The sequence below is a fragment of the Gorilla gorilla genome, chromosome 1, assembly GCF_029281585.2.
Source record: "Gorilla gorilla gorilla isolate KB3781 chromosome 1, NHGRI_mGorGor1-v2.1_pri, whole genome shotgun sequence".
NCBI classification, from domain to species: Eukaryota; Metazoa; Chordata; class Mammalia; order Primates; family Hominidae; genus Gorilla; species Gorilla gorilla.
The window spans coordinates 29,508,332-29,530,632 of record NC_073224.2 but is presented as its reverse complement, the minus strand read 5'-3'; the positions used below and the strand labels follow the sequence as shown (position 1 = coordinate 29,530,632).

The following is a 22,301-nucleotide window of genomic DNA, read 5'->3' as shown; positions in this document are numbered from 1 at the left end:
GTTGGCAGAAACTCTGCAAGCCAGAACAGAGTGGGGGCCAATATTCAACATTCTTAAAGAAAAGAATTTTTAACCCAGAATTTCATATACAGCCAAACTAAGCTTCATAAGTGAAGGAGAAATAAAATACTTTACAGACAAGCAAATGCTGAGAGATTTTGTCACCACCACGCCTGCCCTAAAAGAGCTCCTGAAGGAAGCACTCAACATGGAAAGGAACAACCAGTACCAGCCACTGCAAAACCATGCCAAATTGTAAAGACCATCGAGGCTAGGAAGAAACTGCATCAACTAATGAGCAAAATAACCAGCTAACATCATAATGACAGGATCAAATTCACACATAGCAATATTAAGCTTAAATGTAAATGGGCTAAATGCTCCAATTAAAAGACACAGACTGGCAAATTGGCTAAAGATTCAGACCCATCAGTGTCCTGTATTCAGGAAACCCATCTCACGTGCAGAGACACACATAGGCTCAAAATAAAGGGATGGAGGAAGATCTACCAAGCAAATGGAAAACTAACAAAGGCAGGGGTTGCAATCCTAGTCTCTGATAAAACAGACTTTAAACCAACAAAGATCAAAAGAGACAAAGAAAGCCATTACATAATGGTAAAGGGATCAATTCAACAAGAAGAGCTAACTATCCTACATATATATGCACCCAATACAGGAGCACCCAGATTAATAAAGCAAGTCCTTAGAGACCTACGAAGAGACTTAGATTCCCACACAATAATAATGAGAGACTTTAACACCCCACTGTCAACATTAGATCAACGAGACAGAAAGTTAACAAGGATATCCAGGAATTGAACTCAGCTCTGCACCAAGCAGACCTAATAGACATCTACAGAGCTCTCCACCCCAAATCAACAGAATATACATCCTCTTCAGCACCACACCACACCTATTCCAAAATTGACCACATAGTTGGAAGTAAAGCACTCCTCAGCAAATGTAAAAGAATAGAAATCATAACAAACTGTCTCTCAGACCACAGTGCAATCAAACTAGAGCTCAGGATTAAGAAACTCACTCAAAACCACTCAACTACATGGAAACTGAGCAACCTGCTCCTGAATGACTGCTGGGTACATAACGAAATGAAGGCAGAAATAAAGATGTTCTTTGAAACCAACGAGAACAAAGACACAACATACCAGAATCTCTGGGACACATTCAAAGCAGTGTGTAAAGGGAAATTTATAGCACTAAATGCCCACAGGAGAAAGCAGGAAAGATCTAAAATTGACACCCTAACATCACAATTAAAAGAACTAGAGAAGCAAGAGCAAACACATTCAAAAGCTAGCAGAAGGCAAGAAATAACTAAGATCAGAGCAGAACTGAAAGAGATAGAGACACAAAAAAACCCTTCAAAAAAATCAATGAATCCAGGAGCTGGTGTTTTGAAAAGATCAACAAAATTGATAGATCACTAGCAAGACTAATAAAGAAGAAAAGAGAGAAGAATCAAATAGACGCAATAAATTTTCAGTTGTTACACAGATGAATATTAGTTACATTTAGTAGCTAAAGGCTTTGATTGGAGTGTCTTTTTTCTTCAGAGACAGTTTTGTTAAAATGGTACCAGTTAGACCAGGTGCAGGGGCTCATGCCTGTACCCAGCAGTTTGGGAGGCTGAGGCGGGTGGATCACAAGGTCAGGAGTTCAAGACCAGCCTGTCCAAGATGGTGAAACCCCATTTCTACTAAAAATACAAAAAAAAAAAAAAAAATTAGCCGGACATGGTGGTAGGAGCCTGTAATCCCAGCTACTTGAGAGGCTGAGGCAGAGAATTGATTGAACCCAGGAGTTGGAGATTGTAGTGAGCCAAGATCACGCCATTGCACTCCAGCCTGGGCGACAGAGCGAGACTCTGTCTCAGAAAAAAAAAAAAAAAAAAGGTAGCAATTATAAATGTGTTATTGGCTTGCAGTCATTTTTTTCTATGGAGATATACATATGTGTATTCATGTGTTTGCATATACAATGTATTGAGATCTTACTACAAACACATATCATACTTTACACATTTAACATTATATCATGAATGTTTCTTGTATTACACACAAAAAACTCATAACAAGTATTTGATATTCAATAGGTACTTAATATACTATAGTATAGATGTGCCAATATGTATTTATCAATTCCTTATTGTTGGATATTTAGGTTTTTTATTCTTACTATTTGAAAGAATATTTATTGTTAACACATACTTCTACATTTTTCCTTAATATGTATAACAACAAAGGAATTGCTAAATTAAAGGTTGAGTATATTTTTGAAGACACTTAATATGCATGGCAAAATGCTTTCAAAAAAATTACATCATTTCACATGGCTTCTAATAGTATACAAATGTGTTCATCTGTCTGTAATTATATGCATTTGATAGATAAAAATGGTAGGTTGCTTTAATTTGCATTTCTTTTATTCCTATTGAGACCAAACATTTTCCATATGTTCTTTTCCTATTTGTTTGTCTTTCTTTTTTTGTCTGCTCACACACTTTGCCCAGAATATTTTAGAGGTTTTAAAATTTTTTGGTATTTATGGCAGCTAAAATATTATAGATAGTAATTCTTAGTCATTACAATTTTAAATATTTTATCTGATTTATCTTTTTGATCTTTTTATGAGGCTTATGATGTAGTACTTCAGATTTTTGATAATTAAATCTTTGCTAATTTATTTTTATAAAAAATATTTTCTCCGTCTACAGTTGAAACATATGTTGCTTTATTTTGCTAAATTTATCAGACTTAAATTTGTATACATGATGCTGCCTGTTTCTGAGCTATTTATTTCTTCTCCTTTTACCTGTTTCTGTTCTGATTGAGTTGTGGTGCTTTCAACGTCTTAATTATTTAGAAAATACATTTGTATCTTATGGGTAAAGTTATTATTTTCTCCCTTCAGGTTATTATTCATTTCTGTTAAAAGGTCTTAGTTCTTTTCATATGCATATTCTTCCAGTTGAACATTAGATTGAGTTGAAAAAATGACAGCGATATTTTTAATGGAGTCTCCTTCTTATACATTAATTCTTCTGAAACTTACATCTTAAAATATTTCTCATCTAGAAATGTGTTATTGTTCCATTTACTTAGGCAGCTTGTATCTCCATTAAAGTTTTGTTATTTTCCCCATAAGGACCTCACATTTTTTGTTAGGGTTATTCCACGTATTTTTACTTTTGTGATTGTGTTCATTTATTTTTATTATAATATTTAAAAAATCTCTGGTATTACATCAGTGTTTTTAAAACATGCCATTTTTATTCAATACTTTAAAAATATTTATAAATCTCTGAGTTGGCAATTTCTCCAGCTCTAAGAAGACAGAAAATACACAGATCTGTACACTCAAAGAACGTGAGTCCAGCCCACTCAGTCATATGAACTTAGCTGGATATAACATATTAACAGACAGGATAGACATTTTTACTTTGAACAGAAAGAGCTGTAATTCAAGTTCTGTGTCACAGATACAATCCATACACTATGGTTTCTTTAAATAAGCCATGACCAATTTTTTTTTAGTAATTATTTGCTTCCAGTAATTCACGCGAGATTATTAAAATAAGCTTATGAAGTAAATATAAGAGGTTTCAAATATTCCTATCCATTGAGAACCCCAGAAATTATCCTTATTGAAATTTTTAGAAAAAAATTAGATAGGTGCACAGGAAAATCCTTATAAAATTATGTCCCTGACAGAGTTTATATGTATAATAAAAATCAAGAGGGTGGGTGTTTCTAAATATTCAACTATATGGATTGAAGGCATTGTGGTAAATCCATTACAAAGATTATACTGTATATTTGTTGATGAGAAAATATATATTCTTACAGCTATAAAACAATGAGCATCATAAAATTCTATAATTGCAATATATGACAGTAGATCATATATATATAGATGTATGTACATATATAGGTGTGTGTGTATATATATATATATATATATCTGAACAAATATGAAGGACACACACCAAAATATGCCAAAATATTAATAACAATGATTATCTTCACATTTTAGGTAATTTCAGCTTTTCTCTTTATGTTTGCTGATATAGCCTTAACGTTATTTACAATAAAAAATTTCTTTTATAGTTAGACAAAGAAGAAATATATGAAGCCAAAATAGGAAAACATGGGGGAAGGAAGGACTTTATATCATGTTTCATCTCATAGCAAAACTATTGGAAGCATTTCAGAAACAAAACACCTTAAAACTTCAAACTCTAATAAGAAATTGGGAACAAAAATCTTGAGTTCGTTATACGAGAGATGTTAAAAACCTTGGGCCTCAGTTTCTTTCAGAAGCCCAGCAATTGCAATTATTATTTATTATCACTTTACTTTTGCTTGAATCTCTTTAGCTAAAGGTGGTTTACTTCCACTTTTCCCTAATAATTTATGTCTTCATGATAATAGATTTTCTTATTATCTTTCTGATTTGTACCTGTTTCCTATTTAATGATTTACCCTGTATGGCATACATGCCAAAGTTATCATGCTAGAAAAATTATTATGCTATAATAATTATGATACCATCAAACTGAATTAAATTATGTTTCATTGTAAATAGTAAAATGTATTAATTTTTTAAAAGCTTTTTTATGCCAGCGGAGATAAATAAAGTTACCTTTATGTACTTTCATTAAACACAATGACAGTACAAGCCAAACTGATAACAAATCAACGCACTCCTTCTTGTAACACTCCTAAGTTGTTCTGAAATCAGCTTTCTTAGGACTATGAATTCAATGCAATGTATTAAACAGAATCTGTGCATTCTGTGAATAAAAGTTTCACCTCCATCTCTTGTGAGTATAGGTAGGCAGATCTTTGAACAATGAGGTTTTCTTCCATTGATTTAAAATGAAAATGAACCTGGATTTTAAATGTGCATTCTAATTGTCCCTTTAGCACATCAGAACAGCGCTGCCTAATAGAAATATAATGTGAGCTACATATATAATTTTGAATATTCTAAAATGCACATTTTAAAAAAGTAAAATGAAACAGTTAAAACTAGTTTAGTAGGGCTTGGTGCGGTGGCTTACACCTGTGATCCCAGCATTTTGGGAGGCCGAGGGTGGCAGACCACCTGAGGTCAGGAGTTTGAGACCAGTCTGGGTGACATGGCGAAACCCTGTCTCTACTAAAAATACAAAAATTAGCCAGGAGTGGTGGCGCATGCCTGTAGTCTCTCAGCTACTCAGGAGACTGAGGTGGGAGAATCACTTGTACATGAGAGGCGGAGTTTGCAGTAAGCAAAGATCACACCACTGCACTCCAGTCTGGGTGACAGAGTGACTTAGTCTCAATTAAAAAAAAAAAAAAAGTAGTATACCTTATTTAATACAATCTATCTAAAATATCATTATTTTAACATGTAATTAAAACCTAAAAGTTAACGAGATAATACATTATTTTTTCTACCAAATCTATGTCTGTATTTTACACTTATAGGATATTTCAATTTAGATTTTTTTATCAGATATATTCAGTCTGCATTTAGATGTCATAAGTTTTCAGTTGAGAAAGTAGATCCACATACCAAATTGTTTCAAATGTATTTAAAAGTTTTCCAGTAACTGAATCAATGATCAATTTTTAATTTAAATTCATTAAAATCAAATTAGAAATTCAGCTCCTCAGCCATACTACCCACATTTCAAGTGCTCAATAGCCATATGTGGATAGGGGCTATTGTATTGGACAGCAAAGGTTTAGAACACATGTCTAAGATGTTAACACACAGGAAAAGTTAAAAGTTAAATCAATGCCAAACTATTGGGAATGTTTTGTCTACCGGGTTTCAAGAAATAATGACGTGACTGATATTTTTCTTATTGAATCAGCTGCTTGGCTGGTTGGCTCAACTGATAGAGTCAAACAGTTGCTGGGTTTTATAAACAAATCATCTCCTTTTTTATTTGGTCCTCCAATTTTCTTAAGGCAAATATTTGTGCCAAATTATGCCAAAGTCTGTCTCTCCTGAATATCCCTGTTATCCTCGAATATTGTTGAGTGTCCCATGAATATAACTGTTAAATGCTGTTTTGAGTTAAAACCAAGAACACCTATATTGAGAAAAAAATTAAATGTAGTTAATGTTGTACCACCATGTTTTGTTCTAGCTTCTCAGCTGTCTTATAAATCATGTAAATAAGCACAATAAACATCTACTGAGTGATTCTGTAATAGTTTGGATCTATAGGTCCATCGTTTGTGATGACACATAGAAGTTGGTCCAGGAAAGCTAAAAGTATGTCATATGTCAAATAATGCCTTCCACCAAGTTTAGAGCAGCATTTCTTCCCCCAGCATTACAACTTCGTGTAATGGCACTTGGCAGTTTTGGCATTTCTGATATGACTTCTTTTGGCTAGTTCAGCATTCTTAAAAAATAAATAGTTTTTCACCCTGTGATTTGAAAGGGTTAAATAGTACCAATTCATTACACTCACAAAAGGATTTATTTTGTTCTCATAAATCAGTTTTATTCCACATTTTTATTATTCCCTCGGGTGAGCTACTCCAATTGAAATCAATACAAGTGCAAGTGAGACAATCAATCTCGATATTTGATTATGGATTGGAGATCCCCAGGTCCGCTTTTTAGCCAGTTTCTTTCTGATCATCTCCCCCAAAGAACTGAATATTTTTATTGACATCTATGAGTTATGAACATGTTTAGAAAGAAGATAATAATCTTCATTTGTATACTGACAATGGAAGCCCCACAAAGTATTTAACAAGGATTAAAAAATAAAGACTTAAAATATGTAGCTATAACATCATCAACAAACTCTTCAAATTTCTCAATATTTTTCTTAAGATGTAGTCATGTTTTAAAACAACTTTATTCTTTCTTTTAAAAAAAGACCTGTTAATACAACTGGTGGCTACAAACCACATTCTTAGGGTGCTATTAGGTAAATGATTATTTTTCATGACAAAGATCTTATTTATTTTCACATGCTTGTTTCAGAGCTGAACCATATCAACTGGTCTAGGTTAACAATAAGAAAACAGTTAAGGTGAATAAAATGCCTTTGAAGGTATCCAGGCTAGGTCTTTTCATTTCTATAATTGTCCAGGCTGGAAAGCCACCATCTGGGGGATTTAAAAGAGAAAAACAGCTCAACTTTAAATTAGAGAGCAAATTTGATTAAGTTGTTCCTCAGTGAGGCCAACATTTATATCTCAAACTCTCTTTGCTTTACAAACAAATTTATATCTTATGATCCTTTACATATCGAATGCTTATTTTGGGACTCATGGTACCATATTATTGTTCTCTTGCCTCTGACTCTAGCCACCTGTTCTAGGTTCTTAAGCAAAATTTTTGAAAAGGCACAATTAAACCTTTCCGTAATTCATTATTTGATACTTAGAATAAGGCAATTATTTGATGCACTTATCTAATCATATTCTTAAAATAAATTTCAAGGTAATATTAACACTGCATTTGTTACTTTCAGCAAACATTGTAGCCTTATTTAGCCATTTACTAATTTTCACTAGAATCCATTGGAAGGGGATGTTTCATGTTTTGGACAAATTACCTACCACTGATTTTTTTTCAGGAAGACATATAACTTTGAATGTTGTAAAAAAGTATTTTAGAAGGAGTTAAAATAGTAAACCCATATTTCTTTCATTCAAGCAACATTAATTAATCTTCAGTTACTCTTATTAAGCCTTTAGAATAGCAGCTGTATAAGCCATATAAGCCAGGCACTTGGATTTCCACTGGCAAACTTCCTAGGCATGTGGAATTAGGGGACTGTCTAGAACTTATTTTTGTCCAGCTTCATTTCCTTTTCAGTAATTTGCATTTATTAATGCTGAATAATGAAAGATAGTCAAAACATTAATGAAGGTATGGTACAGTAATGTAACAAAGGGCTATATCAACAAAATATTCTTTCCACGTGCTTTGTTCCACTCTTTAAAAAAAAATATTTACTCAAGAGAATCATTCTAGAAACTGGAAATTGCTCCCTTTATTCAGGAAGACAGTATATTTTTTAAAAGTTAGCTTCTTTAATTGTTTAATTCAGAGGTTGGCAAATCTTTTCTATAAAGGGACAGAAAGTAAACACTTTAGACTTTGCAGGCAATATGGTCTCTGCCATAATTACTCAATTCTGCAGTTATATCATGAAAATTCCTAGAAAGATAATTACTTTTGTTCTAATAAGCCTTTATTTACAAAAATAGGCAGCTGGCCAAATTTGGCTTATAGATTGTAGTTTGTGGGCCCCTGTTTTATTATAACTTGTTTATAAATTAAAATGCAATTTACATACTTTCCTTGGATATTTCAATCTTCTCATGATTCATTTGATTTTGCAAAAATTATGAATGCTAATTTAAAAATCTATGTAATACAGAAAAACAACATCCACTAAAATCCCACTACCCATAAATAACCAATGTTAACAAACAGTAAACATTATTTTAGAGCTGTCTCAATTCATGGGTGATTCTTGGTAGCAAACAACAGAAACAAATTTGGTTAATTCTGGCAGAGATGAATTATATTAAAGGAATTCAAGAGTTCAAAAAGTTGTCAGGAAAGCTGGAGAGTCAGACTTGTGGAGAACCACAAATAACATGGCCCAGACGAGCTTATGCCTTCTTAGGACACCCTCACTGGCACCATCACCATTCAGTCGCCTTGGAAAATTATCACTCTACTTCTGGATTCTCAACAATTTTAGAGGCATCTTGAATAATCCTTAGTTGACTGTGAGCCATTGTTTCACTGGATCAAGCTTTGTAGTCCCCAGGTGAAAGCAATGCAACTGACTGGCAATCCCATGGTCTTACCACATGAACTTCAGCTGTCCTTTCATTTACAAAAAAAGAGAAAATTAAGTTATGTTTCTAATCATTTCTTTCTACATACCTATTATCTTCTCCCTGATTGTTAGAATTTCTTGATCTTTTTACTTATGCATTAATTATGATTCTCTCAAGGCTTTTCATCATACCATTGATTTAGATTTTAGCTCTATCTATTCTGTTCCTGGCTTTTTCTAACTTTTTTATTAAATACTTAATGCATTTTTTAATTTCCAGATTGTTTCTTTGTCTCTGCAATATCATTTTATCATCTTATGGGGAATATATATCATTTTTTCCCAAACAGCATGGTTATTTTGTCTTTTTATGTTAGAATCCTTTCTTTAGCTGTATGTACAATATTCGATATATTATTTTTTTCTTCAACTTCATCTTGCTTATGCCTTGTATGGGCAGCTCTGTCCAGATTTTGCCCTGGTTCTGAGCTTGGTCTACTTCCTTTCCTTTCTGGTGCTAGTCAATCTTCTTTCGACCTAAATTTTGAGCACTAGGTGTTGCTAGAGGGTGCGAAGATGCACTGGGCAGAATTCTGGGGAATCCAGATTTTCTGTCTCCTCTGAGATCCTATTACATAGCTTTTGTGGCAGCACTTGTTCCATTTATTCACATGCATTTACCACACCTGGGAACACCAGCTTTTTCCCCCAACTCAGCACAGTGCTTGGCAGGATGGCCAGCCCTGATTTCTCTTCCTGTCTCTGCAGACTCTACTCAGTTCATTTCTCTACATATTGGAGAGGATTTTTTTTGGCTTATACTCCTTCCTCTGGCAACAAAGTTAGGAGCTGTGCTATACTAAGAAGGAATTTATCATCTCTTTCTTCTTTTAGGTTTCAAAATTCATGTCGGTCATTTTTTTTCCTTTTCCTTTATACATTTGTACCTGGAGAATCTTCAACTAAAATTGTTAATGTTACTGTTTTCATAGTTTGTTTCCATTCTGTCAGGTATTTTGGAAAGACAATTGTGTGGTACCACTTAATTTAGAAGCTGTGAAAGTTCACAATTTGTCCAAAATCTCTTTCTAGCAAGGTGTTTCATATATACAGTTCAGAGACTAACAGGGAGACTGTAAGGTGGCATCTGACTTTCCCCACCTCCTGGTGTTCATGTCCTTGTTTACTCTCCTTCCCTTGGGTGTCTTCAAAACCTGTGACTTGCTTCTCACCAGTAGAACATAACAAAGGTGATAGCATGCCACCTCCATAAGATTGTAACCTATCTTGCTAGGAGACTCCCTCTTTTTGATACAGCAAGTGGTCACACTGGGGAGGCCCATATGGGAAGAAATGAGGGTGAACGCCAGGCAACACAAAACTAGTAACTGAGAGCAGCCTTGAGTCAATAGCCGGAAAAAACTGAGACCCTCAGTCTCGACAGCCTACAACAAATTGAAAGCTACCAACAACCACCTGAGCTTGCGAGAGATCCTTCCTCACTGGAACCTTCAGATGGGACTTCAGTCCTGGCCAACACCTTGACTGCAGTCTTTTGAGACCCTGAGCACAGGACTCAGTTAGCCGTGCCAGACTCCTGACTCACAGAAACTACGAGATTCTAAATGTATGTTGCTAAGTTTGTGGTGATACCGTGACACATCGATAGGTAACTAACACAGGAACACCTTACTGTGCGACTGTAGCAAATGAAACAGGTAGAATTCAACAGCAAAACATGATATCATTCTCATCCAGACCCCCAAGTCGTTGCTCTTCTTTTACAGAGGAATCATCTCAAGTATAGATATTCCAGTAATTAGAAGAAAATGTTAAACATGTCATTAAACAAAGAATGGACCATAGGCTTTGTCTGGGATCAATAATGGTTGTCCAATTACTTGTCTGATCCTAGTAGCACCACAGGCTCAGCAGGTTTAGCATGGTTAGTAAGGCTCTACCAGAACTTTAAAAGGAAACACGTCTTGGTGATAAAATAGTTGTATTCATGTCCAGTGTTTAGTGTGGAAGCCGGAGACCACTTTCTATGAGAGTATATTTGTTCAAATAACTTTTAGCTGATTGAGATAGCAGCATCAGTTTGTTCAGTTGGAAAAAAGTTTGCCCAAATGGCAAAAAAAATAAGTCAAAGTGGAAAAAAACCCTGACATTTCAGAGCATATATGGTTAGTAAAAATAGACCATACTTCTACAATTTACAATAGTCACAGTACATCTCTGAATTTACTCTCTCTCTCTTTCTGTGTGTGTTTATATACATATATATAGTGAACTATACTGAATTTTATATATCGTAGTGAACTTTATATATAAAATGTATAATATACATGCATATATACATATATCTTTCATTTTTATAACTATTTTTAGAGCAGTTTTAGGATTACAGCAATATTAAGCATAAGGCACAGAGATTTTTGTCTATCCTTTGTGCATTATAATTCCTTTCTGATGTTCATAAAATGAGATACCTTTAGGAAAATCTGACTGTGGTACATAGAGAAAGCTTGATGGGGAAAAATAAAACATGCTTCAACAAACTTTAAAAAATAATTTGCAATATTTAGAACAGTAATTGTGCCTACACGTTAAAAAAGATCTAGAGAACAAAACATAAAGATTCTCGATATCTATAGAGTTGTCATTGCTCTTGTATGGGCACAACCAGGACAAATGAGTCTGAAGCATCTTTTGGTGAGTTGATAAAATAGTGCATGTATTTATTCCCTGCACTACAATTGTCAGGCTAGAGGAATGACCAATTTAAAGAGGAGTCAAAGAAGTACAACTTTGACTAGATGACAACTAATTAAAATCACTATTACAGTAATTACAGTAATGTAAGAAATATGATGCATTAATCGAGCACCGTCCTCAGAAGGTCTTAGTGGTTCATAGGCTATTTATTTCTCTTTCAAAATATTCTGTGGAGAAGACAGCTTCGTAGGCATATGTCCATAAATATTTTATACATTGTCAAAAACTTAAGGCCAGGAATAGATTTCTTTCACCATATATTAATTACAAAATAAACAAATACTCAGCACCTTTCAGATTCCTACCAACATGAGATCTATCGGAAAAATGGAATTTGGAAGAAACACTTGCTTTTTGGTTAAAATAATTTAAAATAATATTTTTAGAAGGAATAAATAAATGTAACTTAAATATTAATACAGGGTATATAGAGAGACCTGAAATTCTTGGCTCACAGTAAAGGCTGATTTTGCCAGTTTACCTTGATCACAATTCAGTGTCTTCTGATTTTGGTATTGGCAGAATTTCGTGATAGTGAGATGGAACTGAACAACTCTAAAATTGAGACCTTAATACCAGAAAAATATAGTATTTCTTTGTACAGCAAGAAGTGGGAAAAATTAGTTAATACCTTTTCTACCTTAAGGTGTAATTGGATTCAGAAAACGACTAACTTAAAGCAGGACCAGGCCTGACATATAAAATCCTCACAAGGTAACAAGAATCAGTTTGGTTTGTTCGCTGTCATTTCTCATTATAATCTTTGTCGTGAGAATGGATTCATGTTGTGCCATTTTCTGTTCTTGTTACAATCTTTGTCACATGAATAAGATATCAGGATGTTAATGCCTGGCATACAGTATTGTGTGTGTGATGATACTGTACAGGACTACGCTGACCTTTGCAATATTATGTATTCTGATTGGTTGTTCATGTCACCTCTTTCCCACAAGTTAATAAGGCTGTAAAAAGGAGAGAACTGAAATGGCCAGCCAGTCAAATTATAGAATATTGAAAAGGTCAGAGCAGTACAGCACAGAGGAAAAAAAAATTATGGAATATATGGTGCATTAAAATTCTTGTGACAATGATTGTAACAAGAATAGGAAAGGATACCCATTTATGTTATTCCAATCTAGAGAACCCCATAGGATGGTATTCTCGGGACAGCAATCATTTACGCATCCCTGAGTCATACATGTGAAAATATCCATTTATGCTGTTTTTTCCTTAAAAATAATTGCATAGATTTTCTACTATTCAACAAAAAAGAGCATTGAAAATAAGATTTTCATCTCAGAAAAGGGACATTAATATTGTTAACATTTCAGTTAAGACTTTATATTTGAGACTAAAGAAAAGGTTTTTTTTGTAAGTGAAATCTGTTGTTCATCTGAGATTTATTTGGTCTATTTTTTCATGTAACACTTTTCTTTGAAATAAAATAGGAGAGTAGGACTGAATGAATTAACCTCTTTCAAGACCCTTTAGAATGTGGGATAGACCGAAAGAGCAGTTAGGAGTTTATGTAGAAATTCTACATGATCTATACAAAACTTATTTTATCTTTATGATGTGTGATGTTGGCCAATACACAAGAAATCTTTTCTTCCTCTGCATCTTCAGTGGAAAGATAGTGACAGAGAGAAAGAGGTATAATACTTAAATCAGAAAACCCTGATGTTATTGTTCTTAAGTGTGCAATAATTACTTATTTTTCAAATTGTTTTTATGCATATTTTAAATTTTCTTGTAGAACAACTTCATTGGATTTTGTAGCCTATAAGGAGACATCTGTTTTAAACCTTAGCTTTACACTTATTTCACTAATAGAGTAAACATGTTATAGTCCAAAGCTAGTCAAAGCTAGTGATCCCAGCACCCTATGCTCTGATGCTCATCCAGTAGGCCTGGGTTAGAATTCAGATATGTGAATGTTTATGAGGTACCCCCACGTGATTTTGATGTAGGTCGTGCCTGGAATATTGGTATTGGCAACCTCATCTTGCAAAGAGCTAAGTGAGACCCCCAGTTAAAGCCCAATGGCTCAGACCAAGCCACAGAGGGTGGAGGAGGGCAACTCAACTTCAAATCACAGTGCTTGGGTGGGGGCGAAGCAGGCGGTGGGGAGTTGCGATTCCAGAACTCAGAAGCTTAAAAGGTCTTGCGCCATCCACTTATACTCACAAATAGGGTCAGATTGGAGGGCCAACCAGACAGGAATGGCCGCCTGTGATAGGACACGCTTATGACTTTCACATTTTCAAGCTTGATTTTTGAGGCTGAACCAACGAGGCTGCGTTTTCCAGCCCACTGAAAGCCCAGTTTATGCAGTGAAAAGTGGCAAAGCACAACCATCTCAAGAAGAGGAACCTGAGGACAAGCATTTTTAAAATCTACCCCTCCCCGCCCATATTGAGGAGCCCAAATTCCTAAAGTTCAAAGGAAGAAAGGAAAGACAGTGAGAGTGAAATGGAGGAAGAGCTAAAATCTGTGGATCCTGCTTTCGTTTTGAATCTGGAAATTTTTGAGCTTCATTGAGGGCTGAAATCCTGTCAGTTACTCTAGGTCTGTGAAGTGAACTGTATGTTTGTAGGGGTGAGAGAACATTAGACTCACTCAGCTGTATAGTTACTGGAGATGTACAAGTTCTTTTTTGAGCTGAGCAAAATGGTTATGTAATTGCATACTTCTCATAATTATTGAGTAATTATATACTTCTTATAATTACTGAGTAATCATTGTTCTATAACTAGAACTTAATGTTACAACTAATTATATAATTACCATGTATTAATGTTGTTATCTAGGAAGCTTAGAATAAAGTGCTACTTATATATCTCCCCCTGCCATGCCATTTTCAAAGCAAGCAGTAGTGTTTGTTTTTTGTTTGTTTTACAGTTCAAAATTTCCTTAAAAAACAAACAAACAAGCAAAATGCAATGGAAAAAACTTCACCAATATTATACTCATACATATTTACTCATTGATTTTGTATTTGTCCCTGGCTGAAAATTTGTAAAATTATATTCTCATGGCTTAATTTTAGAATTTCCATTGCTGCTTTACAAATTTCAATCTTTTATAAGACCTGCACAGTTATGCTACTTGAGAGTCAATTGAATATCTGCTTGAGTCTATAGGACAAGCTGACCTTTTTGAAAGTTTACAATTGAGCATGTAATGACAGCAGAAATACTTCCAAAGAGCTCAATATCATGGGGACAGGAGGAGATCTGCCCATGCTGACCATGTAATTGTTCTTAGGCAATGGTTAGGATGGTCGTATTTAATCTTAACCAGGTTTCTTGAGTGCAAGAATTATGTCTTATGTACTTGGGGCATGTTCTCGTCAGTGCCTAGAAAAGCCTTCTCCTTGCATGCAGTTGGAGCTCAATAATCTTCAGTAGAAGCAAGCTGACTAGTTGTAAAGAACCTAGGAAAGCTAAAATGGCATAAATTGGAAATGTCTTTTTAGTGCATAATGAAATTATCAAAGGCTGCTTTGTAGGTTTCATACTGTCTTGCTAATAAGTATTACACATATAGAGGAGTGCATTATCTACTTACATTTTAGGACCTTGAAATCATTCTTTAAGCTATGAATATGTCTTTATCTGCCTTTACTGAAAGTGAATAGAAATTATCATTGTCACGTTTTAGCCCACAAGCACTGTTTATTTCTTTTGAAATAAACTACTTATTTGGATGTGCCAATTTTGGGTCCAGAGTAATAAATTATGTTATGCCACGAGGGCTTTCTTCTGCTCATGGAAAAAACTCCTGAGTATTTTGTAACAGTAGGTTTTTCAGTGACTTCCTCCATTCCTAAATGGTTATAAGTATCTTTTTAAATAACTTTTTGTATGTTTTTACAATTTGTTGGACCTACCCATATTTCATGAAAATAGTCAAGTAATAACCAGATATCAGACCCTCTTTTGCAATATTTGATCTTCATTAATTTCAGTTTGAAATATAATCTGATGGGACAATGGCACATTGGTAATGGGTGAGATTAGTGCTGCTTTATTCATTGAAAAACCTTAGAATTTTGATTAATAATACATTGTTAGGTTGGAAGGGGTAGAGAATAGATAGGTAATTGCTACTGAGAAAGTGAAATACAGGGTACAAAATTCTTAATCACTTGCTAGTTCTAAATGGCTAGAATGTATCAGTTGTATGGATTACAACAAAAACAATAACATCACTCCTAGCTGTTGTTTATGAGCAACTATTATGTGCTGGATATGATAAAGAAATAATCTCACTTAATTTTCACAATAGCACTGCAATGTAAATACTGTATTATCATTCCCAGTTCACAGATGAAGAACCAGAGATTCAGAAATATTAAGTAAATTAGCAAAGAGCACATTGCTAAAGAATACAAGAACAAGTTCAAATGCAGGACTTTTTGACAACCAAATTTATGTTCTTTCCTTTGCACTATACTTTACTACTAAACTAAACTGTGTTAAAATATAATGTTTTTGTAAATATTGTAAACCTTGCATTTTATATACTATACGATGCAAGATCGCTTTTAGTATGATGCCATCTTTTACTTTTTAAGCATTTGTTCAATAAAGATTATATCAGTATCTGGAGATCTTGCGAGTATGCTTGTTCTTCTCTTTGAAGCTCAATATCATGTGTTTTTTAATTCATTTGTCTATATCTGCAGAATTTGTGTGTGAAAGATTGAATGTACATATAATAAAAAGTGGTTTTATATAGGAAAAAGGTTATTTGAAGTAAATATTGGTGCTGTTTTAGGTAAAAAATCTCACTCTGTCACCCAAGCTGGAGTGCAGTGACACAATTATAGTTCACTGTAATCTCAAATTTGTGGGTTCAAGTGATTCTCCCACCTCAGCCTCCTGAGTAGCTAGAACTACAGGCTCATACCACCATGACCAGATAATTTTTAATTTTAATTTTTTTTTAGAGATGAGGACTTGCTATGTTGCCTAGCCTGGGTTGTACTCTTAATCATTCATTTTTCTGTTTTTTAAGAGTTATTGTATCATTTCTAAAAGTGACAAACATTAAGCAGCATTTAAAAAATTGTCTCATAAATTTTTCAGGAAAGCATCTAATATAGAAAATGTTACAATTTTCATCTGTAGCCCTTTTCTTATTTTAACCCTAATTTTTTACTCTTAACCTGAAATTTAACCTAATGGTGTAAGAGAGAGAGATAAAACACTGTTACAAGGCAGCAGTATTTTCCTGCATTTTGGACTGATGAGATTTAAGAATGGGTTTGCTAAAGCTTTGGAAGGACAGTGGTGTTGGGACCAGGGTGAGGATGTATTAAAAGTGATTCTTTTGTATAGCTAGGCAGCTTCTGCATTTTCTCATAAAGCTAAAAATATCAGATCTTCTGATCAAAGTGGACATATAGTACCTCCCATCTCCAGTTGCTTTTCAAGATATTCTGACTAATTCAAATTTAAAAGGACATTAGAGAGAAAGAAATCCACCCACATTTCAAGCAAAGTGAACAGAAAACACCTCAGTTTGTGAAATATACAATATCTGACAAATATGTCTGAGTATATACGTATATCCAGAGCAATTCTATTTGAGGAATAATGTGTTATTTCTTCCTGTCTGCACATCCAAAAAATTCAGGGATTTTTATTGGAAAAAAAAACCTCAAAAAAGTATAAACAACTCATCAAGTAATCAATTCCTACATTTGTGCAATATTTTTACTTATATGCTTGATACTTGTGATATGGCTTTATCCTACAGTTATCTAAGAATATTCATCAAATTATTTCGATTGCCGTGATGAATGAATTGGCCAGGTCAACTCAGATAGCACTTTTGTTCACAAGATAATAAAATCCAAATATGTGCATTGATAGAAGCACGTGTAATGCCTCTTAGAGTGGTAAAGTTACAGACCTATTCGGTACAGTATATTTAGAAACTCAAGAAAATACTCAAATAATAGCAGGAATGAATTCTTATATATTTATTTTAATAATTTTCTTTTTTAATCAGTAGGTAATAACTACACCCTTCTGAATGTCACAAAAGTCATGTACAGCGGAGAAGAGACAAACCTTTGGGTGCTCATCGATGGGCTGGTTCCTTTTACCAACTATACTGTACAAGTGAATATTTCAAATAGCCAAGGCAGCTTGATAACTGATCCTATAACAATTGCAATGCCTCCAGGAGGTAAGTCTATGCAAATGTTGGCTATCTAAGTTTATATAAATGCCCTAGAATTAAGTTTCCATTGAATACCTTGTTTATTTTTAGAGGTATTTTATTTTAGAACTTAGAGGCTCAATTGTATTTCTGGTTCTTTTAATAGTTGTTGTTTTGCTTTGTTTATTCAGATTCTTTAATTGACGATCTTTTATTGTTTTGTTGAGACTGCTTTCATCCATCTCACACTGTGTGTATGTGTGTGTATATACCATACACACATAAACACACACACACATATATATCTGGATTTCTGCATGTTAAGAAAATTGGAAAATGCTTTTGTTCAAGACTTTACTTAAAGCCAAAATTTATATTTGCAATTTGAGCTTCCATTTTCTACTGCAAATGGTTCTCATTCCTGGTGTTCTAAATAACTAGTTCAATTGTATACTTAAAATACTTCATTTGGCAAAAAGGGCAGGGTGCAGATGATAGAATAGGAAAATTGCATTTGCACTACTGGAAAACACCTTTAAATTCCTGATCCTAATAATTACAGTTCAGCAGGGCCACATTCATGTGTGAAATGTGATACAGTCTGCATATTTTTATTTTAAATATTTCTATAAAAATCGACCTATTCACAATTACCATTATTCTGATGTGCCTTCAGCTTCACCGTGTTTTAACTCGTTGTGGGAAATAATCGCATTGAGGAAAACCCCTCTAGGGTTGACATGGATGGCCCTTGAACAGAAAGCATGCCTCAAAATGTTAAGAGCATGACTCTCAATTGAGTGCTAAAGAATGTGTGTTTTCTGAAAATCCTGAAGGCAAAGGACCCCAGGACATCCAGCATCTGCCCTGTAGCCCATCTCCCAGGAATGAGTATATTCTGAACTAAGGGAGAATGTCACAATCTTTTATCAGCAATCCGAAGGGCAGGTTAACCCCACTTCCAGTTATGAAGAGTATAAGAACACAAAGTGCCTTATCACTGGAGAAAAATAAAGGGGAATCTTCAGCTTGTATGGAACCGCTCCCCTGCAAAAAAGATTCATTACTTGTTGTATCATAAAACCACTCACTATTATCTACCTTTTATGCCATTATTAAAATTAATGAATTGATGTTTACTAAAATACTTGAAACTCTAAATGTCAGAAGCTACGTTACTTAAGAAAAGAATGCATAAAAGAAACTTTTGAGGCTGATCAACTCAGGTTAGTATCATATTTATTGAGACAATAATTTTAAAAGGGAATTGAATTTAGATATATTTATTTAAAAATTGAGACTGAAACCCAAAATAAAACAAACTCCCCCCGCTAAAATAAACCTTAGGTATTCATATCTTCATTTTTCACTTCAATACACCTGCTAGGAAGGATAGAAAACTGTGATGGCTCTAAACCTTAGAATATAATATCCTTTACTCAAATTTAGAAATTAAAGAGTAATCAGTGCCATAATGGAGGTTTTAAGTTATATAGTAATACCTTTTCTACAGGATATATACAATATTTAATAAGCATGTTTATTTTATGGTATTTATACTGATTTAAATAGTTTGTGATTTACAGTAGTTTATATCATATTCATAAAATACGGCAAATTTAATTCATTGTTTATGTTTTAGGAATGTATGGTCTAATAATTTGTTATTTATACATATATCATTATTCAATTAAAAATAGCAAGGTCCTACTGCTAACTGAATATGCGCTACATGAATATACCTGTCAGTAAAAGGGTTAATATTATGCAAACAGAAAGAAACTAAAATATTGTTTTATAGTGGTGCAGTCAAACTGAGTAAACTGTTAACTGAGGCTTATCTTCATCTTTGCTCTGTGGATGCTTATCTGTGTCATTACCATAATGCACTGCAGGCCCACACTCTCTGGGCCTGATGCAATCCTTCACTTTATGTATCCAGAAATCTAGAATTTCGGAGTCAGTCCTTCACCAAAGAGGAAGCAAATGTCTTCAAAGACAGACAGTGATTCGCTAAAGTTTATTATGGCCATTAGGACATACTTTCTTTTTTAATTAGATTGTTGTTGATTACAATTAGGAAACTTATAGCTTTAAAATTATCTTTTTTATGACCTTGTGGCAGTTTAAAGGTGATACCTCATTGATTAAATAGGTTTTAGTTCATGCTTCCTTTTACTTAATGATCTGAAAACATATTATCCTGATTTACACATAAAAATCATGCTGAAAAGCATGTGGCATTCACTAGAATATGTGTGTTTAAGTAGAATTAAATTAGTACTGAGAGTTATTAAAGAAATCTTCCATGCCTTTGTCCAGTGAACTGTGTTTCATTCTGAAATGAATAATAAATGGACCAATATACGGAGGCAAACCAACTTATGGGCAGAGAAGGTTCTATATGCTATTTACTTTTCCATTATAGTTGGATTGTTATCATTATTGCCATTTTCTTGATTTCAATATTAAATCTCTCTTATGGTGATGTTGAATTCCTAGTATCTTTCAATGCTGAGTGATGCAAGATTTGTGATGATAATATCCTTAGCTATGCTTCTTTTGCATAGTTTTAAAACATAATAAGAAAAGAGTTGGGCAAAATAAAATGCTCTTTTTTACTTCATCAAATATTTGCTATCAAATATGACCTGGAAAATCCCCTTTACCCGTTTAATCTGGCCAAATCCTACTCATTTTTTAGCCTCAAACCTAGAAATTGGTCCACCAGAAAGTCATCTTTTGCCAACAGAGGCTGAGATAGGGCCTTTCTGTATCCCAGAGAACAGTTACATTATACTGAAATTGCCTGTTTAATCTGTCACAATCACTGATTATAAGATCCTATAGAGTAGGAACTGTTTCTTACTCACATTTCTATCTTCAGCACCTAGACTAAACCTGACACATGGTAGGTGCATAATGAATAATTGGTGAATGAATAAATTAGTCAAGATTGCTTAACTACTAGTTTTAAATTTTAAGCTTATCATTGCTCAGGCCCGCCAGGCCTCATCTCAACCTCAGCAACCTTGTATTTTAGCCAGCTGTGAAAGAGACCTTCTCTGTACACCACTGTCCAATGTAGGAATGCTCTGGTTATGTAGATAAAATGGGGAGCTCAAACTGTAAGGAGGGTGAGTGTACTGGAAGTGAGAAATATTCTCAAGTTATGCCAACTCTTCATTCTTTTATTCTTCCCTATAGTGGTTACTTTTCTCAGGTGAGCATAGAATAAACAATCCTTAGTTGAGATAGGAATTTGGAAAGGAGAGGTGAAAGGGTCATACTCCAAAGAATTTTACCAGGATACATCATCTCTTAATTTGTAGTTAGGACACATCTTATTTGCCAGTCCTACCTCTATTTTTCTGATGAGAAAAAGTATATAATTAAGAATATGATAAACACAAGTTATTTGAAGATAGAAATTAAAGTAAGAAGATGGCGCTACTAATAACTTGGCACATAGATGAACAGTGGCAAATCCCAATTAACACACATTTTTTATTTGAAAAATTCACTTTAAATATTATTTGGACAACTGGAGGAGCGTCTCTCTTTTTTCCAATTATGTAGCAGATCCTTCCCTACTTCTGCACACTCAAGTTTTTTGTATTTCTACAATTACTATATTTTTAGGTTGTTTGTAATAACATGATGCTCATATTTAGCACTAAGGTATTCTTGGAAATAAAGAATATATTTAATCAGAGCTCTTGAATAGCATTATGGTACAGGTTCAAGAGTTCTAGGAAAAGAATTAAAAAAATAAAAACGAATCCAAATGTTAATCCATAAATATGAAACTTTCCTACGGCCTTTACCCCTTCAAGGTCTGGAGTTACTAATGGGGTTAGGATTTCAACGCTTAATGGGGCTCAGTGCATTAGTGTTTTGTATGCATGGAATTCAGCATTCAGTTTAATAAGTGGTTGACATTGGTGATGTCCCTTAATTTGCTTAAATCTAATTGGCTCTTTTATCAGTCAAACCTGTATGGATTGGCAATTGATCAGAAAGGGTCAGCCATGACTCTGCATGTAGTTAAATGATGGAAGCACCAGTTAAAGTCACAGTTGCATGATAATAAGCAAAAGAAGAACAAATGAGCTTAGAGGAGGAAGGCAAAGAAGCTTAGAAGTTTTGCAGGATCTTCAAGTTCAGAACAAAGGCATTATAGAGTATATAAATTTTAAATACACTGCATTTTGCCTCCAGACTGAAACCTTTTTTTTTCCAGATGAACTGAAATCTTGTCTGAAACTGTCTTTGTTACATCAAAGAACTACTCAGAAAGCTAAAAGAGACAGAAGAAGCATAAAAGGGCATAGTTTAAAATGATTAGTGACAAATTCCATACTGACGAGCTAGAAACAGATTTTTAATGAAAGTTTTATATTATTCCAAAAGGAATAATTCTGTTTATCTTTTTCTGAACTGCTTTATTGTAACAGTGAAAGGAACTTGGAGCCACCCTGGTTTGTGAACCTAATCCAATTTTCCTCTG

At 34.0% G+C, this 22,301-nt stretch overlaps 1 protein-coding gene across 1 annotated transcript in view; it reads left to right on the top strand.

Annotated features, from left to right (window-relative positions):
* USH2A (usherin) overlaps positions 1 to 22,301 on the top strand; it is an 843,890-nt gene that overhangs the window by 507,407 nt on the left and 314,182 nt on the right. Inside the window, exon 39 of the mRNA XM_031015607.3 lies at positions 17,639 to 17,818. Within this exon, the coding sequence (XP_030871467.3) occupies positions 17,639 to 17,818 (180 nt within the window). The remainder of the gene's footprint in view (positions 1 to 17,638; positions 17,819 to 22,301) is intronic.